The sequence below is a fragment of the Chrysemys picta genome, chromosome 13 (genome assembly GCF_011386835.1).
Source record: "Chrysemys picta bellii isolate R12L10 chromosome 13, ASM1138683v2, whole genome shotgun sequence".
NCBI classification, from domain to species: Eukaryota; Metazoa; Chordata; order Testudines; family Emydidae; genus Chrysemys; species Chrysemys picta.
In genome coordinates, this window is record NC_088803.1 from 13,068,963 (window position 1) to 13,096,257 (window position 27,295).

At 43.9% G+C, this 27,295-nt stretch overlaps 2 protein-coding genes across 2 annotated transcripts; both read right to left on the reverse strand.

Annotated features, from left to right (window-relative positions):
- Positions 1 to 8,742: 8,742 nt before the first annotated feature.
- On the reverse strand, positions 8,743 to 9,705 carry LOC135975541 (olfactory receptor 10A4-like). The gene has a single exon (XM_065566760.1). The coding sequence runs from the start codon at positions 9,703 to 9,705 to the stop codon at positions 8,743 to 8,745; it is 963 nt and encodes a 320-aa protein (XP_065422832.1).
- A 9,899-nt stretch (positions 9,706 to 19,604) lies between these two features.
- Positions 19,605 to 20,612, reverse strand: LOC101946105 (olfactory receptor 10A4-like). The gene has a single exon (XM_024114111.3). It carries the CDS (start codon positions 20,610 to 20,612, stop codon positions 19,605 to 19,607), a length of 1,008 nt encoding a protein of 335 aa, XP_023969879.3.
- Positions 20,613 to 27,295: the final 6,683 nt, after the last annotated feature.

Consider the following 27,295-nt stretch of genomic DNA (forward strand, 5'->3'; position numbering starts at 1 on the left):
GAAAGTACTTTATAGTGCCAGGCAAAGAGCTATGTCAGCTTCCCTGATTTCAATAGGATTTGGAGACACTTGCAGCATCTAGTACCTTTTAAGAAAGGCTGGAGGTCAAACCAACTGGAATCTTAGCTTTCCCTTACATGAGAGGTCACCTACACGCACCCAACCATGACACTATCTTGGCAGCTGATTGGAGCTACTGCTCCCTTGAAGGTTTCTTTCTGGAGTCACGCACACAGAAAGCTGGCAAGAAGGAAGCCAAGCAGTGGAACATGAGCTAGGACAAAGATATTTGATAGTGCTATTTCCTTGCTTTGCCATGCATCAGCTGATTATCAAGAGAAATGATATGGTGTCATTAATGGGATTATCAAAGGATGCTAAAGGCTTTAGGCGCACAACTTCCTTTGACATTCAGTGGGAGTTGGGCACCTATCTCCCTTCTGCTTTTTAAGGAATCCCAGACTCCTTGCCCACTTCCCCAGATTTCTTCCTTTTTAGACATGCATCAGTTTCAGCCGGGGCCCCCAAAGCACTTGGAGCTCTAGCTGATAGCTAAATAATAGGGATTCAAGCCTCTTGCGCTGAGGAGTCTGCATTCTGATCTGCCGGCAAAAATATGTTAGGATTAAAAAATAAGTTGTAGCTTCTCAGCTTTGGAGAAAAGCCACAAGGTATTATGAAGAAATAGCTTTCTAGGCAGCCAAAATAAACTTCCAGAATAGATCAGACCAATAATCTATCATCTCCTCTCTATGATATAGGCCAATAATAGATGCCTCAGATGAAGGTGGGAGAAAATTTGAATTGTGTAATTATCAAAGAACCTGCACACTGGGAAAATTTAACTCTAGCCTCCATCAGTCAGAGGTTTATATATACTCTGAAGCACAAAGGTTTCTGTATCTTCCAGTCTAGGTTCACTTATGATCTGAAGTATTTCTTGGCCTTTTTTTTATATTTTTATTTTTTTAATTCTTATTGGCCACTTATTCATATAGTTGTCCAGTACCTTTCTGAATCTCTCTAGGCTCATTGATATCTTGTTGCAAGGAATTCCAATGGAGAATCTGAATCACTGATATTAATTTTAACTCTCTCTGGCCCAATGACTATTTTAGTATTTATCCACAGTGGAATAGTTAGTAGGACAGAGAGATAAAGAGAGAGTGAGAATGACTCTGTAGGGTCATAGTTAGGGCACACATCTGTGTGCCTCTGTTCTAACTATTTATCCAGAGTGCAACAGCATCCAGAGGAGAGACTGGGGAAGGCCCACATCAGAATATTCCATAACCCACTGGTTAGAGAATTTTCCTGAAAGAATGGAGACTTGTTGGAATTGTTTCTCCCGCTGTGCCTGAGGGGGGACTTGAACTAGCTCTTCCATATTCCAGATCAATGCTTTGACCACTGGACTAAAAGTTATAAGAAGGCTTGGAAGGTTTAGATTTCTATGGGTAAATTTCAGTAAACATTGATTTCACCATAGACACAAACTAATGAACCAGTATTTCCATCAATGGCAATTAAAATGTACAGATAGGCAAAGCAAGAAAAAGGCTGCTTAAGAACTAATTAGAGTTTCGTTTGAGGATATTTACTTTGTATATTTTGACATGTGATGTTGACCATTTGTGTTTTAACCATTCTAAAGATTTAACTCAGGGGCTGTCAAACTGGGGGTTGGGACCCCTCAGGGGGTCGTGAGGTTATTATGTGGGCAGTCGAGAGCCGTCAGCCTCCACCCCAAACCCTGCGTTGCCTCCAGCATTTATAATGGTGTTAAATATATTTAAAAGTGTGTTTAATTTATAAGGGGGGAGGGGTCACACTCAGTGGCTTACTATGTGAAAGGGGTCACCAGTAAAAAGTTTGAGAATCACTGCTTTAATTTTTTGAATCTCAATATCTACTGTCATTAAATAATTATTGTCTGATTCCACCATTTTCTGATGTCCCCATAATTCCCTTTGCAAATTTAAACAAAAATAAAAATTCTGAGAAATGCTTAAAAATAAACATGAATATTATCTGTCAAAAATATAAAAAATAGAAATTGCATCCTGCCAAGCCGAGCTATAAGGTGAGCAGGGCACATGCCTCCACCCCCATGCCCGGGTTTTGAATGGGACCCAATCCAGCAAGGAGCCACTGAGCACACCTACAAAATGATCTCCCACATGCCCAGCTTTCTGCGAGTTTTCCATGAGAACATGTTGACATTGAGTACAGTTATCAATTTTCTGTTATATTTCATATTGATGCTTCTGAATCAAAATTTAGGGTTTTTAGTATTTCAACTTTCATATCAATTCAGGGTGAAAACAAATATTGGAATATTGGAATATGCCATGAGATGAAAACTCCATTTTCCAGCCAGCTCCGTATTTACTGCAATACTCGTGTTGAGGAAAGTACTCACAAATGTCAATATAGGTTCCCTAAAGCAGCTCTTAAGAGAGGCAGAAGAATTCCCACCTCTTCGCCAGATCTCCCTATTTAGAGAACACCATTCCCTTTTATTTTAAATTGTTCTGTGTAGTGCACTCTGCATAGTGTGCCATTGGAGTTTGCTTCAGTTGTTTGATTTAATTTTCAGTCTTTGATTCCTATTGAATGTATGTGTGTGCAGGTGTGTGTGTGTGCATCTGCTGCCCCCATTGGAGGGGATGCACCCTTTCCTGTGTGTGTGTGTGTGTGTGTGTGTGTGTGTGTGTGTGTGTGCTGAAATTCCTGGAGAATGGTTCTGTGGTTATGGCACAGTTTCAGGTATCAGGAGACCTCAGTTCCCATTGCTGGGAAAGCTGACTTGCTGTGCTAAGCCAGTCTCTTCACCCTTAGTGGGTCACTACCATTTGATGTGTTGCTTTGAGATCCATATATTGAAGGTGTGAAGGGTATACAAAATACTATATTTATTATTGATGATTTTTATTTCAACTCTGTTGTTTCACAGTAATGTCAATTATTATGAAGCTCCGCGTCAACAAATAACCTTGAAGTAAAACATCAGGGGAAAAGTCTCTTCCTATATTGTAGGAACTTTCATCTTGCAAACTCTTTATAGCAAGGGGATGAGACAAAGATCCTCAAATGGTGTAAATCAGTATAGCTCATTGTACAACCATGGAGCTATTAAGATTTACACTAGCTGAGGGACTGGACCTTGGTGTTCTGTATGCTGAGAGAAACCAATGCATTTAGGATGCTGCTTTGATATTAGGAACAATTTAAACTGTTCTTTAATATTTAGGAAAGAATAACAACATTTGTTTAGTACCCACTGGGCCAAAATCCTCCACTGATTTCAACATTCTTACATCGGAGATGAAATTGACCCATAATGATTTTCATTCTTCAAAGTGTTTTAACCATGTTGGGCTCAGCACCATCAGTTTACTCATAGAGCCAATTTTAGACTGAAGGCTCCCAACAGATGGGAAACCAGCATGAATTGGTACAATTCGCATGGACCTATTTGGTGTCTCTAATATTCAGCACCAATGTTTCTTTCTTTGTCACATCTATGGATAAGTCCTTACTTATGTGAGTTGTGACTTCAGTGGGAATGCTTGCATTAGCATGATTATTCTCATGATGAAGATACGAGTGAGATCAGAATTTTGCCCTCATTTGGAAATCTTATTTGGTAAAATATGGCTGTAGAAGAACATTCCCAAAAGGGAAAGAAAACAAGAAAGACTGATTCCTTTTGAAATTTTCATGTAGAGAGAGAAAAAATGTATTCGAAGAGGAAGAATAGATCCCCTGATGCTGGAAACTGGTATACCTCCATTGCTAGTATAAACTGATATAGCTCATTTAGTGGGAGGGATAGCTCAGTGGTTTGAGCATTGGCCTGCTAAACCCAGGGCTGTGAGTTCAATCCTTGAGGGGGCCACTTAGGAATCTGGGGCAAAATCAGTACTTGGTCCTGCTAGTGAAGGCAGGGGGCTGGACTCAATGACCTTTAAGGGTCTTTTCCCACTGGGGACTGGACTCAATGACCTCCCAAGGTCCCTTCCAGTCCTAGAATCTATGAATCAGATCTGGATCTGTTGAGATCAGCTGTAGTTCCACCGGTGCCAGTGTGGTCAGATCTCCAGCTGATTTACATTGGCATAGCTTGATTGATGTCAATACAGCTACACCATTTCACATCTGCTGTTGACTGTGCACATTTACATATTTATATACAGAACTTCAGCAAGTTTTAGCTTGAATGATCGCAGGAGATGGGAAACCAGTTGCTTGATTCACATCCACGTTTGGTATTCTTCAGGTCTAGCTCCACTGTCTCTTTCTTTGCCACGCCTATAGTTGACCTGTTCTGAGAGTGACCCTGGAGAGAACCAGACCATCTCTGATGTTTTCATCCTGGTGGGATTTTCAAACCTTAACAAGCTGCAGATTTTTCTGTTTCTAGTGCTTCTTGTCACCTACCTGGTCACCCTATTAGGGAATCTGCTTGTTATCGTCCTGATAAAGCTGAACTCCTCACTCCACACACTCATGTATTTCTTCCTGGTGAACCTCCAGACCCACAGACAAAGCCCGGAAGGAACCACTCCCATTTATACTTGCTGGACACAAGGCTCTTGCTCGTGTTGTACAGGAGGCTAAGCGACCCCCCTGTTATACACTGAGCAATGAGGACTCCCTCCGTGTGGGTCAGAGGCAAGACCCTGCACTCCAGGGACAAGGTAGCTGGTGGACTGACCCCGCAACTGCCAGGCACCTCTTCCATCAGTGGACGGTGACCCTGACTCCGGGAGAGACCTCCGGGAGAGTGAGAGAGAGACGGGGTGTCCCTCGGCTGGGCCCCCTGGGGCGAGATTCAGCCCAGCCGCAACGGGATACACAGGGTATTAGGGGGAAAGGGGAAGGAGAGAGAGAGAGCCAGGCTGGGGGCCTCCGGGCTCTGCTGCCCTTTCTGCACCAGCCTGAGTGGGGGCCTCGGGGCTTTTCCCAGCGTGTACCCAACTCACAGAACTTTGTGACACAGGTCCGGGCCAAGCCTTCGGAATGAGGGGAGAGAAAAGGGCAACGCTGCCTCTGCCCGGGCTGTGCAGGGAATCACCCCGCCCGCCTGGAACTGCCCTCTGTGGACCCAGCTGGGATTGTAGCTCACTGAGACTTCCAGAGCCTGGCCCCAGTGCGGTCACACCTTGAGGGAGAACAGAAACACCTGCCTTTAAAATTCAACTGTATCTGGGGTGACCCCACCTGTATTTCAAGTTCCCTAATAGAGGACACTGCTGTGGGGGGGTGAGCTCAAGGGGGTATTTTGGGGTGCTGGAGGGGTGTGTGTGTACTGGGAGATGGTATTTGGGAGGTACTGGACAAAGTATTCGGGGTGTGTAAGAGCAGGGGTGCCTCTCGGGACCGCAGGACTTCTCACAAGCATGCCGCCGAAGGCAGGCTGACTGCCATCCTCAGGGCGACCGGCAGGCTGCACCCCATGGCTTGCCGCCCCAGGCAGGTGCTTGCTGCTCTGGTGCCTGGAGCCACCCCTGACAGTGCGGTGGCAAAGTTTGCAGATGATACTAAACTACTCAAGATAGTTAAGACCAAAGCAGATTGTGAAGAACTTCAAAAAGATCTCACAAAACTAAGTGATTGGGCAGCAAAATGGCAAATGAAATTTAATGTGGATAAATGTAAAGTAATGCACATTGGAAAAAATAACCCCAACTATACATACAATATGATGGGGGCTAATTTAGCTACAACTAATCAGGAGAAAGATCTTGGGGTCATCATGGATAGTTCTCTGAAGGCGTCCATGCAGTGTGCAGCGGCAGTCAAAAAAGCAAACAGGGTGTTAGGGATCATTAAAAAAGGGATAGAGAATAAGACAGAGAATATCTTATTGCCCTTATATAAATCCATGGCATGCCCACATCTTGAATACTGCGTACAGAGGTTCAGAGAAGGGCAACTAAAATGATTAGGGGTTTGGAACAGGTCCCATATGAGGAGAGATTAAAGAGGCTAGGACTTTTCAGCTTGGAAAAGAGGAGACTAAGGGGGATATGATAGAGGTATATAAAATCATGAGTGGTGTGGAGAAAGTGAATAAGGAAAAGTTATTTACTTGCTTCCATAATATAAGAACTAGGGGCCACCAAACGAAATTAATGAGCAGCAGGTTTAAAACAAATAAAAGGAAGTTCTTTTTTACACAACACACAGTCAACCTGTGAAACTCCTTGCCTGAGGAGGTTGTGAAGGCTAGGACTGTAACAGGGTTTAAAAGAGAACTGGATACATTCATGGAGGCTAAGTCCGTTAATGGCTATTAGCCCAGATGGTTAAGGAGTGGTGTCCCTAGCTTCTGTTTGTCAGAGGGTGGAGATGGATGGCAGGAGAGAGATCACTGATCATTACTGGGTTGGATGGACCTTTGGTTGGATCCAGTATGGCCATTCTTATGTCTTATGTCACAGAAATCCATCCTGTCTGTTCATCCCTTAACTTCGTTCCTTAACTCCTTGTTCTGAACCATGATTTTCCATATCTTGCTTTTGGACACAGCATTCCAAGTCCTGGTCTGTGAAGGTTCCCCACAATTTGTACTAAGCTATTGAATTAATGTATCTTCACTTTTATAAATTTCTTTGTTAAATTCTAATTTATACTGTTGCTTGTTAGTGTGAGGTGTAGGTTAGCATGAGTGCACAGAACACTGGGAAGAACATACGCTAATTCAGTTTGTAGAACTGTCATGTATTCACATAGTGGGGTGTATACTAACTTAATACATATGTGTTCGCTGACAGGACACGGCTTGTTTCTCTGATTATTATTGTATGAGGGCCACACCTTTGCTAAATTAATTAAAAAAGCAGAGATGAGAGCAATTATGTGGGCTTTACCTTTTTTATCAAATTGTGTACATTGTTGGGAGTGTAGAGTGGGAAACCGAGTCACATTTCCATCCAATTTAGGCTTAATCAGTTTTTCCTTTATTTAATACAATTTAAAACAGAATTAATCTTACTTGTAGTGTCTGGACATACATTTCTGCCTCACAAGTAATAACAGACAATACAGAATAGGATAATGTTCCCAAGTTAAGACATTCTGGGGCACTGAAAAGTCCTTCCTTCCTCCATGATGTCAGTTCTCCTCACCTGCCTGGATCTCCTGTTTGGGTCCTTCGGTTGCATTCGTCGATTTCTTATCCAGCATTTCTCCAGCCCATTTTTATATGTATTTTCTTATTTTTTATGTATTTTACATATGTATTTTATACAAATTTTTACATATGTACATACGTTTCTGTATATGTACATATATATATACATAATTTTACATATTTTATACATCTTTTCATACATTTGCACATTTTCTATTGCTTAATTTTCCTCCATTCTTTAGTCAACACATTATCCATTGAATTTTACATAACCTGCTCATTACTTCTGCACAGATGTTAATCATCTAATATCTACAATTTTCTTGATAAATTTGTAGTTTCTGGGTCATGTTGCCCTGGGCCACTCTGCTTCTAAGTTTCTCAGAGAAAGGGATTTTTCTTATGTTTATCATTACATGTTCATACCTCTTACATCTTCCAACACAACAGGTTACTTATCTTGCCCACAATATCATTTTAAACAAATCAGCAAATTATATCAAAGAGGTATAACAAAACATCACATACTGCCAGCCAGTGCATCTCAGAGTCTGAATGTATATTAAGCTTCCGATGAATGCATTATAGGGATGTTTAGTGAAAGAAAACATATGCTGAACTAGGTATAAAGTTTTTTTATTTGGTATATATTATACAGCTGCAATGATATAGGTAGAGAAGCAAACAGAATAGTATCTCTCATCATAAAAATATAGAAAGGAATTTTTATCATATAGTTATACAAAGATGTCCCATATACACTGGCATTTGGTGCAATATTGTTATATATTGATATAACCACTTGTAGTTTATGAGTTTATCACACAACTATTATTTTACATATGTAATATAAAATATGTACAGTGCTTCTTTGACTCAGGAATCACCAGGTGAAACTCTCTGCCTGCGTTAAGCAGAATGTCAGACTAGATGATCAGCATTGGTCCCTTATGGCTTTTTAATTAATGAATCTATGATATACGCCATGATATGTTAGCATAGACCTCTGAACCTGTGCAAAATGCCATGGAATTCAAGAGCGAGCTTCAAGAGTTTTTGTGTGATCTGATCAGGTTAGGCATTGAAAGATCCATCAGAGTCTTACATAGGAAACTGTTCATAAGTGCTGAGAAATATTATTAAAAATTAGGCAACAGGGAGCACCGGGAAATCCATTAGACAGCCAAAAAAATTCAGCCCAACCCAACCCAAATCCTAAAATGCTGCAATGGACTGACAGAGCAGGAAAAGGTGAAGCCTAAATGGAGTTGTCTGTAGAGATGGTTTGGATTTCTCCATCATTAAAATTTTGGTGAAAATTGTAAAATTTGCAAAAACCAAGGTGAACATTTTATGAAAGGATTTCCATTTTAAGCTTCTTTTTTCTTTGACATTCCAGATTTTGAAGATATTTAAAATTTGGGGTTTTTTGGTAATACAAGTTTCTCTTCCCATTCTCCTGATAGGTTTACAAGTCCAATTTTTTCAAATGGCAAAATTTCAATTAAAAAGTGAGGGTCATCGGCAGTAATTCAACAAAACATGTATGCATTTCCCTCATTCCCCCTGTTTTAAGTAACTCTAATTTTCATTCTCTGTTTTCACTGATTGTGTGAAAAGATGCTCCTCTCTACTGTTTTTCTAAAGGCTCCCTTCACCTCTTGGTTCCTCAGAGTGTATATTATGGGGTTCAATACAGGTGCCGCAACTGTGATCACGAGGGAAATCATTTGATCACTCTCCGGGGTGGAGATAGACTTGGGCCTCAGGTAGGTGAAAAGGCCCATTCCATAGAACAAAGTCACCACCATGAGGTGGGAGGAGCAGGTGGAGAAGGCTTTATGCCTTCCCTCTGCCGTCGGCAGCTTGAGGATGGTGGAGATAATGCAGATGTAGGACAGGGTTATCAACAAAAAAGGGCCCAAAATGAACAAAACTGACACAGTCAAGACCATAATCATATTTTTGGATATGTCCGTGCATGCCATCTTCAACACTGGTGGGATGTCACAGAAGAAGTGGTGGATGCGGTTGGAGCCACAGAAGGGCAGGCTGAAGATCCAAGTGGTCTGAGCTACTTCCACCGAGATGCCGATGATCCATGAAGCACCCATGAGCTGTGCACATGCCCGGCCACTCATGAAAGTTCTGTAGTGCAGGGGGTGACATATGGCGATGTAGCGGTCGTAAGCCATGGCTGCTAGGAGGCAGCATTCCGTTAGGCCCATGATGGAGATGATGTACATCTGGGCAGCGCAGCCCGCAATGGTGATGGTCTTTAGGTCTACCAAGAGATGAACCAGCAGCTGAGGGACCACACTGCTGGTGTAGCAGATTTCCAAGAAAGACAGGTTCACCAGGAAGAAATACATGGGGGTGTGGAGTGAGGGGTTTAGCTTTATAAGGAGGATAACAAGCAGGTTCCCCATCAGGGTGACCAGGTAGGTGACCAGAAGCACCAGAAACAGAATGATTTGCAGCTTGTTAAGGTACGAAAACCCCACCAGGATGAACACATCGGAGATGGTCTGGTTCTCTCCAGAGTCACTCACAGAATAGGTCATCTGTAGGGGCAACATAAAAAGAGACTGAATCTGAGGAATACCAAACATGTGGATGTGAATCAAACAATTCATACTGGTTTCCTTTCTGTTGGGATGCTTCAGACTAAAACCTGCTGCAATTCTGTATAGAAATATATAACTGGACCCAATCATCATCAGGCATAAGCTGGTGGAGCCACATTGATGTCAATCAAGCTGTGCCAATATAGATCAGCTGGAGAGCCGACCACTTTGACACCAGTGGAACTACAGCTGATTTCCAACAGACGGGGGTCTGATGAATTGACTCTAAATGAGCTACATTACTTTATACCAGCAATGGAGGTATACCAGTTTCCAGCATCGGGGGTTCTATTCTTCCTCTTTGAACACATTTTTTTTCTGTCTCCATGGAAATTAAAAAAGGGATCTTTTCTCCTTTCTGTGTTTCTTGTGCTTTCCCCTTTAGGAATGTTATTCTATTCTATAACCATGTTTACCAAAATAAGATTTCTCATTTATTTATTTATTTATTTTTGTAGCATCCCAGGAAGCTTCTCAGGAAGGTGGGAGATTAGCATCTTCAAAGTCCTATTGTTCTCCCCAATGGCCAATCCAGACTGATTGCATTCTGTGTGGTGGGCGTTTTCCAGGTGTAAATCAACTTGTAATTGTTACATAGTCAATAGTCCTAAATTCAAATACAGTAATGATACATGCATATAAATAGGATAATCATATTCAGCAGATCATAAACTTTCCAATGATCTCTCAGAAGACCCATCTTGCATAATATACACCTTAGATATGCTATAACCATATTATAACATTATTTCTATGAAGAATATGGGGTATAGTGTTTCACACACACATCCATAGATAGATAGATATGAATACAGACACAACCCAGGTGCTCAGAAACACACACTCTAAGATTCTCTGCCACTGTATGGAAAATTCAAATGAATAAACCAATGACTTAATCCTGGTCCCATTGCAGACTGGGGCACAACACAATGGACTTTAGTGGGAGAATGGTTGGGGGCTTAAGTCATTCATCAATAGCCTACCTTGTTTAAGAAGAGTAGTTCCCTCTCCCAGCTGCAGACACCAAGTAGTTAAAGGAAAGAGAGGTGTTTTTATTTCATTCACTGGCTTCTGGGACCTACTCCCTAAAGGAAATTTCTTGTAATACTCTTCAAAGGAAGAACAATACTGCCTCAACCTGCAACAAAACAAAATTCACTAGGGAAATCATTTCGTAGAAAGTTGTATCGTCATCATCATCATCATCATGTGTATTTTCTAGATGAAAATCATAATAGGATTTACTAATTGTGGTAAATTGTGTGATACAATTTTGTCTAGAAGAAGGAATGATTTGTCCAAAGCAACACAACACAGAGTCGGGGTTGACTAAGGTACAATGCCCAAGGCTCATGACTCCGGTTCCCTGATGTTCAGACTGTGTGCCCCATTCTTGTCTCAGAGCCATGATTAGAACCCAGGAGCTCAGACTCCCAGTCCCAACTGCTCTAAACATTAGACCCCACTCCCCTCCCAGAGCTGGGAACAGAACCCAGGAGTCTTCAGTCTTAGACTCCACTGCCCCAACCATCGGGCCCATTTCCCTCCTAGAGGACCAGATCCAAAGCCCATTGAAGTCAGTGGGATTATTCCCTTTTACTCCAGTAAGTTTGCAGTGGGACCAGAATCAGGGCTAGTTCACATGAGCATTAGAATAAACTCTGTGTGGAAGCTGAGAGGTGCTGGGGGTAGTGCGCTTCAGGGTGTGGGGTGATGGGCTCAGCTGGAAGCACTCTCAATTCTAAGACAGTGTTGACCCCATTACTCCAGCATGGAAGTAGGAGGCTGTGCTACTGGGAGTGGGGTGGGATTCTCAGTTTGAGGCACACTTTCCCCTTAGTCAGTGCTGGTAGCAATGCCCCAGTGTAGCACCAGTGGGTGCTGATCTATAGGGATGGGCCTGGAGGGCTCTGTGGGATGTTCTCAGCTTCATTGATCCCAACGTCCCAGTTCAGCAGTAAGGGGTGCTGTACAGCAGGGAATAGGGTGGAGGACTCATTAAGGGACATTTTCCTCTGTGGGTCAGTGTAACCCCCATGCTCCAGAGCAGCTCCAAGGGATGACATGCTGCAAAGAGCTGGGTGGGGTCTCACCTGGTGGGACTCGGTTGTCTCTTGGTCCATGCTGACCTCTTGTGCTTCAGCAGGGCACCATGTGGCCCTGTGCCGCAAGGAGCAAGGTGAGGGGCTCAGCTGTGGACCATCTCCCATCAGAATGGCTGCTTAGCACAGTGCCCCAGCACAGCGCTTGGGGGACCTCTGCTGCAGAGGGTGGGTAGGGTGGATTAGCAGGGGGCGCTCTCCCCTTAAAGTTGGTGCTGACCCTCAGCAACTCATCACAGTGGAAGGGGACACTGTTTCTGGTGGATATTATATCTTTTGGATGAGCTGTAAATGAAAGATCTTTCCTGACCACTGCGGCCATGAATGAGTCCATGGGCCTGTTCACAAGTGGAGGGGGCAGCAGTGACACATACACGCACATGGAGCATGGCTCATTTCCTCCAGTGTGGGGGACAGTCACTAACTCACTCACACATGGACGCACATACAAACTGAGCATGACTCATTACCCCAAGCAGGTAGTGACAGTCTGTCTGTCTCTCTCTCTCTCTCTCTCTCTCTCTCTCTCTCTCTCTCTCTCACACACACACACACACAGACTCTCACACACACACATGCTGAGCAGGGCTCATTCTCTCCATCTGTGGACAACAATCTGTTGCCTGATCTATTGAATGTATCTTGATCATATTACCAGTTTACTTCCCCTATTCATCATTCTGAAACTAGGTAGGTTCTTGTCCCAAGATCAGGCCTAGTATTATCAGAATCACTGTTCAGTTGGGAACCCCCATGTGCATGGTTGCAACACTCACACTTAGGAGATTACATTATATGGAAAATGGATTTATTAACACAGTTAGGAAATTCACAAACACTCCATCCCAGCACGGCAGGTAGCCATAATACAGAAGGAGCTGAGCATCCCTGTACTTACACTACTCCTTGCAAAACAACCCAAAGAGTTAAGTACAGAGGGGTAGCCGTGTTAGTCTGGATCTGTAAAGAGCAACAGAGAGTCCTGTGGCACCTTTAAGACCAACAGATATATTGGAGCATAAGCTTTCGTGGGTGAATACCCACTTCGTCAGACGCATGTAATGGCAATATACAAAAACCTGTAGGAGAACACTTCAACCTCCCTGGCCACACAATAGCAGATGTAAAGGTAGTCATCTTACAGCAAAAAAACTTCAGGACCGGACTCCAAAGAGAAACTGCTGAGCTTCCGTTCATTTGCAAATTTGACACCATCAGATCAGGATTAAACAAAGACTGTGAATGGCTAGCCAACTACAAAAGCAGTTTCTCCTCCCTTGGTGTTCACACCTCAACTGCTAGCAGAGGACCTCACCCTCCCTGATTGAACTACCCTTGTTATCTCCAGACTGATTCTTGCCTACATATTTATACCTGCCTCTGGAAATTTCCACTACATGCATCTGACGAAGTGGGTATTCACTCACGAAAGCTTATGCTCCAAAGAGTGAGTTATCATCTTCCTTCTCTTCCCCCTCACCATCATCATCATCACCAGTAGTCATCACACTTACATCTCTATAGCCCACAGCCCAGAATACAATTGTATAATGTGCTATACTGGTGCTACTATGACCAGGGCCGGTGCACGGAAGTTTCGCGCCCTAGGCGAAACTTCCACCTTGCGCACCCCCCCCCAGCCCTGTGGCAGCTCCCTGCTCCCCCTTCCCTGAAGCATTCCCCCATTACAGCTCCCCCCCTCTGCCCTGAGACACCCCCCCCCGGAAGCTGCCCCCTCCGGGGAGCCGTGCACCACCTCCCCACCCCAGCTCACCTCTGCTCCGCCTCCTCCCCGAGCACTCCGCCCCCGCTCTAATTCTTCTCCCAGGCTTGTGGCGCCAAACAGCTGATTGGCACTGCAAGCCTGGGAGGCGGGAGAAGAGGAGTGGCGACCGCGCGCTCGGGGAGGAACGCTGTAAAAAAAATTGGGGGCACTGCTTTTTGGAGACCCCATATCTTGGCGCCCTAGGCAACCGCCTAGTTCACCTTAATGGTAGCACCGGCCCTGACTATGCCTAATGGATAATCAGCAGGGGTTCCCACCACTTTTCCTTATTTGTAGTTCATCACCATAGTAATATCGGGCTGGCCTTCTCCCACAGGCTATTAATCCTTTAACCTCAAGCTTTTAGCTTATACCTTAATTAATTACCATGGCATTCTTGTAGTCAGACATCTGCTGATGTCCCTTACTAAAAATATCCCAACCTGGAAGAAACTAGCACCTTATGATTACCTATCTGCTGTTTGCAACAATCATGATTAAGACAAAACAATAACCAGAGCCTCGTGATGTTTTTTGACTTAAGGTCACTGTTAGTTTACTTCCTTATGCCAACTCATTGAGCAACTGCTCCGGTTCAGGCTGGGAAGCCTTCTACTTACCCTAACTGCTTAAGCTATTCTTGTATGCAGTGCTGATGTAGCCATATGGATCCCAGGATACTAGAGACACAGATCTTTTCCTGGACCAACTTCTGTTTCTCTCACCAACAGTAAAAGATATTACCTCACCAACCATGTCTTTCTAAACTACTTTTATAAGTATAGGCCTGTAGGTCTCTTGTGTCTCTCCTATCAGTTCCTCACCCTTGTATCCTTTCCTTAAAATATAACTATCATTACTACATGGCTATATACTCACTTCATGGGCTACAAGTCTCACACACGCACGCACACGTGTGCACACACACAGCGTTTCTATTTTGCATAAGGTGGTCTTTCATTCCTGCCTTAATCATCTGTTGAACAGTGTTGCGTGATATTATACATTCTGCATCCCAGAGGTGCCTCCATTTCAGTGGCCTGGTACAGGGACCACCAAGTACATTTCTCTTTTATGTTCAGTTTGATGCAAAGCTAAAGTGCTCTGTGGGCATGTCTGATGACACCCAAAACATTGTGAGACAGGGGAGATCAGACGAAATAATCTAGAGATCCCTTTTGTCCTTAAACTCTGTGACTCTCTGACAATATGAAATACACTAGTGATATGTGACCGTAAGTGTTTGGGATGAAGCAAGCACAGATATAGTAGAAGAGAATCTTAAAGACAAACAAAAGGAATATCTCACTGTCAAACAGCCCCAGAAGAGCAGAAGTGATTATCTCATGTTTTTTCAAAGACACAAACTACAGCTCTAACTCTGTAGGGAAATGTTGTAAGGCGACAACTACAGGCCGTTGCATCATCCTTGTTGCTCTATATGAAATGTCCATTCAACAGCCTAGAAGGAAAAGGTTCTGCTCCCGCAGGTGATTTATTTGTGTCTTTATTCTCCAGACACTGATTAAAGCCTTGGGTGTAATTTATAGCAACATTTGAGACTTGCATCTCCCACTGAGATCAATGAGACCTGAGCCCCTTTGCAAATCAAGCCCATTCTGAACTGTGATGAATGGAAAATTATCAAGGACCATGACAGGTCCAGGCATATCTCCTACCTGGCCACATTCACAAGTATAGGGTTAAAAGCTCAGCAAAATACGGGGAAATTTTGCATTAGCTCTAATGAATAGATACACTGTTGGAGTAATGAATTCCCTTAGTATTAATTAATCTTATCTGCTCTGAGGCTGGGGATTGGCTCTGACAACAGGGAAATATACTGCTCTGTGCAAACAAGAGAGTCTAAAGTCGCAGGAACTGAAAAATAAAAGTCTTTGACATCATTTCTGACCACCGCTTGACCCTACCCAACCTTCAACCTCTGCTGCCCCTTGTGCCCATTATACAGTATAGCTGACGATTCCCCAACCCAATCCTCTGCTGCCCCTATTGCCCACTATACAGTATAGCTGCCACTTCCCCACCCCTACCCTCTGCTGCCCCTAGTGCCCATTATACAGTATAGTCCCCACTTTTAATTTTTTACCTTTGCAAGTGGCCCTTGTTAACTAAGTCACTCCTTTCTCACTGCTGTGATACAGTATAACAGATAGTTTCCTCTCATCCATCATCAGCTGCACTCTGCTGCCTATTGTTGATAAATTGGACAGTCAATTGCTTGGCAGTCAGGTTTATTGCTAAAAGTCAATCATTTTGACGTTGACAAATTTCCTATCTGCCTCTGCTAAATGCTGAGTTATACTATTGCTTGGTAGTGTGGGGTTCAGGTTAGCATGAGTGAACAGATCACTGGGGAAAACATACGCTAATTCAGCTTGTGTAACTGCCAGGTATTCATATCATCAGTTATATACTAACCCAGAGGTTGGCAACTTTTGACACGCGGCCCACCAGGGTAAGCACCCTGATGGGCCAGGCGGGTTTGTTTACCTGCCGCATCCGCAGGTTCGGCTGATCACGGCTCCCACTGGCCGCTCCAGGCCAATGGGGGCTGCGGGAAGGGTGGCCAGCACATCCCTTGGCCCACGCCACTTCCCGCAGCCCCCATTGGCCTGGGACAGCGAACTCCAGCCAGTGGGAGCTGCGATCGGCTGAACCTGCTGATGCGGCTGGTAAACAAACCGGCTCAGCCCTCCAGGGGCTTTCCCTAGTGGGCCGTGTGCCAAAGGTTGCCGATCCCTGATTTAGTATATAACCCGTGAAATGCATACCTGCCAGTTACACAAGCTGAATTAAACCAAAGTAAACAGAAAATAACAAACCAGTAACGACTTTGTCTGTTCTCCGGCCACCACACTTAAAACTCACTTAAAATCACTACCAGTGTCACAAAGCAATCAACTGTGCACAAATCCTGTTCGACTACGCCACTGTGACAGGTTCGGTCACAGACACCCCCTTGGGGCTATCACCTGGTGTGCTGAAACTACCTCTGAGCCCGTTTTCTCTGCCAGTTTGGGCATCCAGAGCCCTGCCATGTTGAGCCAGACACGCAAGCCTGCTGCAAGGCAGACCCAGGGTCTGAACCACACCCCCAAAACTGCAGAGTTCACTGAAAACAGCTTAGCAAGTGTTCCTATCTCCAGCACCCAGACACCCAGCTCCCAATGGGGTCCAAACCGCAAACAATTCTGTTTTACTTTGTAATTTTCCACCCTCTTTATCACTGATAGAGAGATATGCACAGCTGTTTGCTCCCCCAGGTATTAGTCACTTACTCTGGGTTAATTAATAAATAAAGGTGATTTAATTAAGTATAAAACGTAGGATTTAAGTGGTTCCAAGTAATAACAGACAGAGCAAGGTAAGTTACTAAGTAAAATAAATCAAAATATGCAAGGCTAACTTAATACACTAAGGCTCTCATTACAAATGGTAACTTCTCACCCTAGATGTTATCTCAGGTACAATCCTTTTCAGACCTGCCTTGTAGTTTATGGCCTGGGTCCAGCACTCACTCACACCCCTGTAGTTACAGTCCTTTGTTCCAGTTTCTTTCAGGCATCTGTTTGGGGTGGAGAGGCCATCTCTTGAGCCAGCTGAAGACAAAAATGGAGAGGCTTCCAGGGCCTTTTATATTCTTTCTCTTGTGGGCGGAAACCCCTTTGTTCTTCTGTGCAAAACCACAGCAACAAGATGGAGTTTGTAGCCACCTGGGCAGGTCACATGTCCACGAATGATTCAGCTTTTTGCAGGCCGACGCCATTTTTTACAAGTTAGTTTGAACATTCCCAGGAAAGCTCAGATGTGGATTGGCTTCTCCCAAAGTCCATTGTTAGTTAAATACTCCTAGTTACTTGAACAATCCCTTCACAATATGTTGACCAAACCTCCCTTGTGTGTTTCCTACAGAAAACACTTAAAATACAAGCATAGAGCCAGTGCTCATAACTTCAGATATAAAAATTATACATGCCTACAAATAGCATGAATATATTCAGTAGAACATAACCTTTGCAAAGATATGTTTCATGGCATATCTAGCACAAAGCATATTCCAGTTATGTCATATTTACACTCATTAGCATATTTCCATTAACATATAGAGTGCAACATCACACCTACCTTTGATAAATTAATGTATGAAGCTGAGATGAGGACATTTATGTGGGATTTACCCTGTTTTATTAAACAGTGTAATTGGTTGTTGGGAGTATAGGGGGAAACTGAGTCACACATCCACCCAATTAAGCTTAATTAGTTTTGCCTTTATTGAATACAATTTCAGACAGAATTTGTGTCACCTATAGTGTCTGGACATAATGTTCTGTCTGACAAGTAATAACAGACAAGACTGAATAGGTAAATGGGCCCAAGTTACCGCATTCCATTAACAAGTCCTTCCTTCTTCCATGATAGTCGTCACCTCCCTGGAACTCCTGGTCTGCTCCTTCAATCTCATTGGTCAGTTTCTGGTCCAGCATTTCTCCAGCATTGGGCTCATTTTCATATGTGTTCTCATATATGTTGCCATTCTCAATTGCCCCCAATCTTTATCCAACACATTATCCATTGAATTTTACAGAGCCTATATATTATTCATACACAAGTGTTAATAACCTAATGCCTACAATTTTCTTGCTGAATTTGTAGTTTCTGGAACATGTTGCCCTAGGGCACTCTGCTTCTAAGTTTCTCAGAGAAAGGGAGTTTTTTTTCTTATCATTACATGTATGTAACTCTCACTTCTTCCAACGTGACACATTGCTTATCTTCTTAACCATACCATTTTAAACAAATCAGCAAATTCTATCAAAGAGAAATAATAAAAGCCAAGACATACAGCCAGCCAGTGAATCTTAAAAATGCATTATAGGGATATTTAGGGAAAGAAGGCATATAGTCCTGTAATTGCTGAGCTAGGGATAGAGGATTTAAATTTGGTATTTATTATATGTAGGCAGTGATATAGGTAGACAAGCCAACAGAGTAGTATTTCTCATTATAAGAATATACAAATGTATGTTATCATATAGTTATACAAAGATGTACCATATACACAGGCTTTTGGTGCAATATTGTGATACATTGATCGGACCACTTATAGTTATATGAGTTTATAACACAGCTATTATTTTACATATGGAATATAAAATATGTACTGTGCTTCCTTGACTCAGGAATCACCAGGTTGAAATTCTCTGCCCTGTGTTAAGCAGGATGTTAAACTAGATGATCAAAATGGTCCCCTATGGCCTTTTAATCAATGAATCTATGGTATGCACCATGATCTGCGAGCATAGTCTCTGAACCTGTGTAAAATGCCATAGAAGTCAATAGCCAGCTCCTCGAGTTGTTGTTTGACCTGATCATGTTAGGCATTGAAAGATCCATCAGAGTCTTACATAGGAAGCCATTCATAAGTGTTGAGGAATGTTATTTAAAATTAGGCCAGAGGGAGCACTGGGGAAATGCAATCAAGAGACAGGCCAAAAAAACCTAATCCAACCCAACCAAAAACCTAAAATGCTGCACTGGACTGACAGAAGGAAAAGGAGAAGCCTAAATGGACTTTTCTGTAGAGCAGGGTGGAATTTTATGAAAATTGTTAAATTTGCACACACCAAGTTCAACATTTCATGAAACGATTCTCATTTTGAGCTTATTTTTTGCTTTGACATTTCAAATTTTGAAGATATAAAATCAAGAAACTACTTGGATTACATTTTCTCATTTGATTTTTCAATTAAGTTTAAATCTGGTTCTATCAAATTTTCATGAAAATTTAAATATTTAAAATTTTGGGTATTTTTGGTAAGAAAAGTTTCTCTTCCCATTTTCCAGACAGGTTTACAAGAGGTCAAAGCTTTTCAAATGGGAAAATTTCAATTTAAAAAATGAGGGTCATCGGAGTAATTCAACAAAACGTGTATGAATTTCCCTCATTCCCCTGTTTTAACTAACTCTGTATCTTTCATTCTCTGTTTTCTCCGATTGTGTGAAAAGATGCTCTTCTCTACTGTTTTTATAAAGGCTCCCTTCACCTCTTTGTTCCTCAGAGTGTATATTATGGGGTTCAACACTGGTCCCGCAATTATATTCATGAGGGAAATCATTTGATTACTTTCCGGGGTGAAGCTAGACTTGAGCCCCAGGTAAGAGATAAGGGCCATTCCATAGAACAAAGTCACCACCATGAGGTGGGAGGAGCAGGTGGAGAAGGCTTTATTCCTTCCCTCCACTGATGGCAGCATGAGGATGGTGGAGATAATGCAGATGTAGGACAGGATTATCATCAGGAAAGGGCTCATGATGAACAGCACCGACACAGTGAAGACCATAATCTCATTTTTGGATGTGTCCGTACATGCCATCTTCAACACTGGTGGGATGTCACAGAAGAAGTGGTGGATGCGGTTGGAGCCACAGAAGGGCAGGCTGAAGATCCAAGTGGTCTGAGCTACTTCCACCGAGATGCCGATGATCCAAGAAGCACCCGCGAATTGTGCACACGCCCGGCCACTCATGATAGTTTTGTAGTGCAGGGGGTGACAAATGGCCATGTAACGGTCGTACGCCATGACTGCTAGGAGGCAGCATTCCGTCAGGCCCATGATGGTGTTGACGTACATTTGGGCAGCGCAGCCCGCAGTGGTGATCGTCTTTTGCTCCACCAGGAGGTGAATTAGCAGCTGAGGAACCACACTGCTGGTGAAGCAGATTTCCAAGAAGGACAGGTTCACCAGGAAGAAATACATGGGGGTGTGGAGTGAGGGGTTTAACTTTATAAGCAAGATAACAAGGAGGTTCCCTATCAGGGTGACCAGGTACGTGACCAGAAGCACCAGAAACAGAACGATTTGCAGCTTGTTAAGGTTTGAAAATCCCACCAGGATGAATACTTCAGAGATGGTCTGGTTCTCTCCTGGGTCGCTCTCAGAATAGATCATCTTTAGGGGTGGCAAAGAAAGAGACTGAATCTGAGGAATAGGAAACCTGTGGATGTGAATCAAATAATTCATACTGGTTTCCCTTCTCTTGGGACTCTTCAGACTAAAACCTGCTGCAATTCTGTATAGAAATACATACCTGGGTCCAATCACCATCAGGCATAAACTGGTGTAGGCACATTGCTGTCAATCAAGCTATGCCAATGTACATCAGCTGGAAATCTGACCACTTTGACAGCAGTAGAAATACAGCTGATTTACAACAGACGGGGATCTGATAAATTCACTCTAAGGGTACATCCAGACTACCCACTGGATTGGCAGGTACCGCTCGATCTATCGGGGATTGATATATCGTGTCTCGTCTAGACGCGATATATCGATCCCCGAACGCGCTCCCGTCAACTCCGGAACTCCACCAGGGTGAGCAGCGGTAGTGGAGTCGACAGGGGAGTCGCGGCCATCAATCCTGCGCCATGAGGACAGGAGGTAAGTCAAAATAAGATATGTCGACTTCAGCTACACTATTCCCATAGCTGAAGTTGTGTATCTTACACCAACCCCAACCCCTAGTGTAGACCAGCCCTAAAAGAGCTACATCAGTTTGCACCAGCAATGGAGGTATACCAGTTTCCAACATCAGTTCTATTCTTCCTCTTCAAACATATTTTTTTTTCAGTTTACATAAAAATCCAAAAAGGGATCAATCTTTCTTTCTTTCTTTCTTTCTTTCTTTCTTTCTTTCTTTTGCCTCTGAGAATGTTACTCTTAAGATCTCATTCAGATCTTAATCACAAGAATTGTTTTAGAAATTCAAGTATTTCCACTGCTGTTACAACTCACAAAAGTGAGGATTACTCACATGAGTAAACTGATGCTGCTGAGCTCAATATGTTTGAAGCCCTTTGAAGAATGAGAAGCTCGATAAATGGTGAAAACAATGGGGGATTTTGGCCTTTTGTGTACTAAAAAATGTTATTCTTCCCTAAATATTAGAAAACAATTAAAATCATTCCTGCCTTTATCATCACAACATCCAAAATACATTGGTTTCTCTCAACATACAAAAGTAAGACCTAGGGTCAGTGCCTTTGCTGGTGTATATCTTAACAGCTCCATGGGTATAAAAAGATCTATACTGATTTACACCGGTTGAGATCTTTGTCTTATGATCTTGCTATAAAGATTTGTACAAGAATGAAGATCCTACAATGCTAGAAGAGATGTTTTCCACAGATGTTTTACTTCAAGGTTACTTGTTTACAAGGAACTTCCTAAAAACAGGCGTGAAAGTGAAATGACAGAATTGAAATAAAAGTGAGCAATAACAAATTTTATATTTTGCATACCCTTTGCACCTTCAATATGTGACTCTCAAAGCAACACATCAAATAATAGTGAGCTACTAAGGGAGAAATTGGGAATGATCGGGGGAACAATAAGGATGAGAGACTGGGTTTACACAGAGAGTCAGCATTCCTGGTACCTGATACTCTGCCATAACCACAGAACCATTCTCCTCAAAATTGAACACACACACACACACACACACACACACTCCCATACATTCAAAGGGAATGAAGTAGAGAAAATTAAATCCAACAACCAAAGCACACTGTAGTGGCGCTCTATGCAGAGTGCACTACACAGAACAATTTAAAACAAATAAGAATCATGTTCTCTAAATAGTGAGACCTGGGGAAGAGATGGGAATTCTTCTGCCTCTCTTAAGAGCTACTCTGGGGAACCTCTGTTGATGTTTGTGAGTAGTTTCCTCACCACAACCATTGCACTAAATGCAGAGCTGGCTGGAAAATGTGAAATTCCAATATTACAATATCAGTTTTCACCCTGAATGGATATGAAAAGTTGAAATAGTGAAACCCCTAATTTCGATTCAGAAGAGTCCACATGAAATGGAATGGAAAATTGAAAACTGCCATCAACATTTTCTCATGGAAAACATCAATACTGATTAAACCATTTTTTCAGAAGGGATTTGGATTTATTTCTTTATTTGTTGGCTGACATTTGGATGGGCTTTAAATAAATGGAGAAATTTACTTACCATTAGGAATAAGGTCTGTATATATTCTTTTCACTGGCAGTTGAGTGATAATTGCACAGATCTTCAAGGCATCCGACCATTACATTTATATACAGGAGAACATGAAATCAACAAAAGAAACATACATTATGTATAGAGCCCTGCAAATCTGCAGGTATCCGCTTTATATCCATGGACTATTTTTGCAGATAGCAGTGCAGATCCAGATACAAATTTTGTATGAGTGCAGGGCTCTGACAGTAAAAGCCGGGCAGGCAGCTGTGAGGAGCCGCAGTGTGGACCCTCTACCTGCACTGGGCGTAGGTCCTGGGGGGCAGGGACACGGGCCGAGGGCTGCTCTGGCCCCCCATCCAGGGCAGGTGGATGGTCCATTGCAGCTCCCCACAGCTGCCCACCCAGCTCTTACCATGGCCGGGCTGGCATCTGTGGGGAGCCTGGGTTCCTCCATCTGCCCTGTGTGGGGGGCCCAAGCAGCCTCCAGCCCATGTCCCTGCCCCCCAGACTCCGCCTAGGGCAGGTGGAGGGATGCAGGCTCCCTGCAGCTGCCAGAGGGAGGTGTGGAGCGGGGTTAAGAGCCATAGCCTGGCCATCCTAAGAGTCAGGCGGGCAACTGTGCAGAGCCGCAGCAGTCGCTCCACCTGCCCAGTGCGGGAGGCCTGAGTAGCTCCCGGGAGTTCCACAGGTCACCCTCCCCTCCATCTTCAGCAAGGAGAGCGTGGAGTCCTGGCGGGGACTGCAGCAGACCCTCCACCTCTTGTGGGGTGGGGTGGGGGGGCTGAGAGCATCCCCAGGATGTGTTCCCACCCCACAGGATCCTCGCCTGGCCGAGGGCAGGTGGAGGATCCGCGACTCCCGCACAGCTCTCCCCAACCAGGCTCAGGCAGAGGGGAGCCTCAGAGCCTCAGCCTGGCCATGGTAAGTAGAGCCCTGCGGATATCTGCATCATGCATGTGGATGTCTGCAGACAATTTTTGTGGATCGTGTATCGGATGCAGATATACATTTTTTGTATCTGCGCAGGGCTCTCATTATGTGGAGAGAGGGTTGAGGTAAATTCAGCTAAAAGAGACAACCACTTAACTCTTGGGCACCAGGTGTGGAGGATGCGCCATGGTCGGATCCTAGGAGTGGACTCTCCTATTAAAAGAGATCAGACTGAGCTCTCCCAGCCAACCTGTATTCAGATCCAAATAAAAGACCCATCTCAAGAAACAACATTTCCACTTTGATTCAATGGATGATGATAAGGATTGGGGAACTAAGGGCAGTAAGGACGAGAGGAGGAAGAAGCAAGAAACACCACTACCAACACAACAACAACAGCAACAAAAATAATAAATAGAGCCATGGCCTGATGATGAGTATGTCTAGTGCTTATCGATCACTCTGGTGGGCACTATGGAATTATGAGACCTGAATTTCACCTAGAGTAAAGTAGCAAAACACCACTGAAGTCAAGCTTATGACCTGACCCATGATTGATAATTAGTTCAGTTCAGAATGATAGATTTAGACCCAATAGATAGTGTGATACAGCATGGCCAGAGAGCAGCAGGAGAGGGTTATAAGAGAGCCTTATTCCCTGTACAGGGAAGAAAGTTTGCTATAGATTAATTAGAGCACCTGAAGCCAATTAGAGCACCTGAAGTTAGTCACCTGATAAAAAAAACCCTGCTTCAATCATACAGGGGAAGGAGTGGGAGCAGAGTGGATTGGTGTTGGAGCAGAGTGGATTGGTGTTGGAGCAGGGAACAGTTTGAAGGAGTAGAAACAGAATAGACTGGTGTTGGTGCAGAGAGCAGTTTTGAGGGAAGCAGAGGAAAGTTTGGAGTGCTGCGGTGGGCTAAGAAGACCAAGACCCTAGGTAAAGGGACACCTGGCTTGTGCAGAGGGATGGCAGGAAGCTCCCCCCCCCCCCAGGCTGAAGGGCCGGAGAGGGAAGTAGCCCAGGGGAAGAAACCGCTAGTTCAAGTGGTTTACCACTATCCATAGGACCCCTGGGCTGGGAGCCGGAGTAGAGGGTGGGCCCGGGTCCCTCCCTCTCCACTCCCCTCCTCTAGGACTCTAGTGTGGCAGTTAATATCCCAGTTCAGGGGCAAGAAACGGCGTCCTGAACCACCACCCCTCGCCCAAGACAAGAAAGCACGAGACCCATCATAGTAGTGCTGCCAATTTGCCACAATAGATAGATAGATAGAGAGATAGAGAGATATGAACACAGACAAAATCCATGTGGTCAGACACACACTACGATTCTCTGCCAATGTATGGAAAATTCAAATGAAGAAACCCATAACATGATCTTGCTCCCATTGCGGACTGGGGCACAATGTCCATGTACTTCAGTGGGAGAATGGTTGGGGGCTTAAGTTATTCATCAATAGCCTACCTTGTTTAAGAAGAGTAGTTCCCTCTCCCAGCTGCAGACGCTAAGTGTGTTGAAGGAAACAGAGGTGTTTTTAACTCATTCACTGTCTTCTGGGACCTAATCCCTGAAGAAAATTTCTTGTAATATTCCTCAGAGGAAGAACAATTCTGCATCAACCTGCAACAAAACAAAATTCACTAGGGCAATCATTTCATAGGCAGTTGTATCGTCATCATCATTATCATCATTATGTGTGTTTTCTAGATGAAAATCGTAATGGGATTTACTAAGTGTGGTAAAGCGTGTGACACTTTTTGTCTAGAGACATGATGAGGAAGAATTACTTGTTCAAGAACAACACAATGAGCCAGGAACAACACCCAAGGCTCAGATTGTGAGCCCCACTCTCATTTCAGAGCCACGATTAGAACCCAGGAGCTCAGACTCCCAGTCCCAACTGCTCTAAATATTAGACCCCACTCCCCTCCCGGAGCTGGGAACAGAACCCAGGAGTCCTCCCTCAGTCTTAGACTCCACTGCCCCAACCATAGGGTCCATTTCCCTCCTAGAGGACCAGATCCAAAGCCTATTGAAATCAGCAGGACTATTCCCTTTTACTCCAGTAAGTTTGCAGTGTGACCAGAATCAGGACTAGTTCCCAGGAGCATTAGAAAAAACTCTATGTGGAAGCTGAGCAGTGCTAGGGGGTAGTGTGCTGCAGGGAATGGGGTGATGGGCTCAGCTGGGAACACTCTCACTTCTTAGACTGTGCTGACCCCATTACTCCAGCATGGCCGTAGTGGGGGCTGTGCTACTGGGAGTGGGGTGGGATGCTCAATTTGAGGCACTCTTCGCCCTTAGTCAGTGCTCCTAGCAGTGCCCCAGCATGGCACTAGGGGCCGCTGAGCTGCAGGGATGGACTCTGTAGGATTTTCTCAGTTTGATTGATCCTAATGTCCCAGTTCAGCAATAGGGGTCACTGTGCTACAGAGAAGAGGATGGAGGACTCATTAAGGGACATTCTCCTCTGTGGCTCAGTACTAACCCCAGTGCTGCAGCATAGATCCAAGGGACACACACACATACATTGAGCAGGGCTTCCCATTCCCTTGTATCCGCTGTTTGCAACACTCGTCATTATGGCAAAACAATAAACAGAGCCTTGCGATGTTTTGTGACTTAAACCTGTCTTATGAAAGGAGACTGAAAGAGCTTGGCTTGTTTAGCCTAACCAAAAGAAGGCTGAGGGGAGACATGATTGCTCTCTATAAATATATCAGAGGGATAAATCCTAGGGAGGGAGAGGAATTATTTAAGCTTAGTACCAATGTGGACACAAGAACGAATGGATATAAACTGGCCATCAGGAAGTTTAGACTTGAAATTAGGCATGGGGGGGAGGGATAGCTCAGTGGTTTGAGCATTGGCCTGCTAAACCCAGGGTCGTGAGTTCAGCCCTTGAGGGGGCCACTTGGGGATCTGGGGCAAAATCAGTACTTGGTCCTCCTATTAGTACTTGGTCCTGCTAGTGAAGGCAGGGGGCTGGACTCGATGACCTTTCAAGGTCCCTTCCAGTTCTAGGAGATGGGATATCTCCATTATTATATAAAGGTTTCTAACCATCAGAGGAGTGAAATTCTGGAACAGCTTTCCAATGGGAGTAGTGGGGGCAAAAGACATATCTGGCTTCAAGACTAAGCTTGAAACGTTTATGGAGGGGGTGGTATGATGGGATAGCCTATTTTGGCATTTAATTGATCTTTGACTATTAGCGGTAAAGATGCCCAATGGCTTATGATGGGATGTTAGATGGGGTGGGATCTGAGTTACTACAGAGAATTCTTTCCTGGGTGCTGGCTGGTGAGTCTTGCCCACGTGCTCAGGGTTTACCTGATCGCCATATTTGGGGTCAGGAAGGAAGTTTCCTCCAGGACAGATTGGCAGAGGCCCTGGGGGTTTTTCACTTTCCTCTGTAGCATGGGGCATGGGTCACTTGCTGGAGGATTCTCTGCACCATGAAGTCTTTAAATCATGATTTGAGGATTTCAATAACTCAGACATAGGTTAAGGGTTTATTACAGGAGTGGATGGATGGGATTCTTTGGCCTGCGTTGAGCAGTAGGTCAGACTAGACTATCATAATGGTCCCTTCTGACCTTAAAATCTATGAGTCTATAGTTTACTTCCTTATGCCAACTCATTGAGCAACTGCTCCTGTTTAGGGTACAAGGCCTTCTACTTACGCTA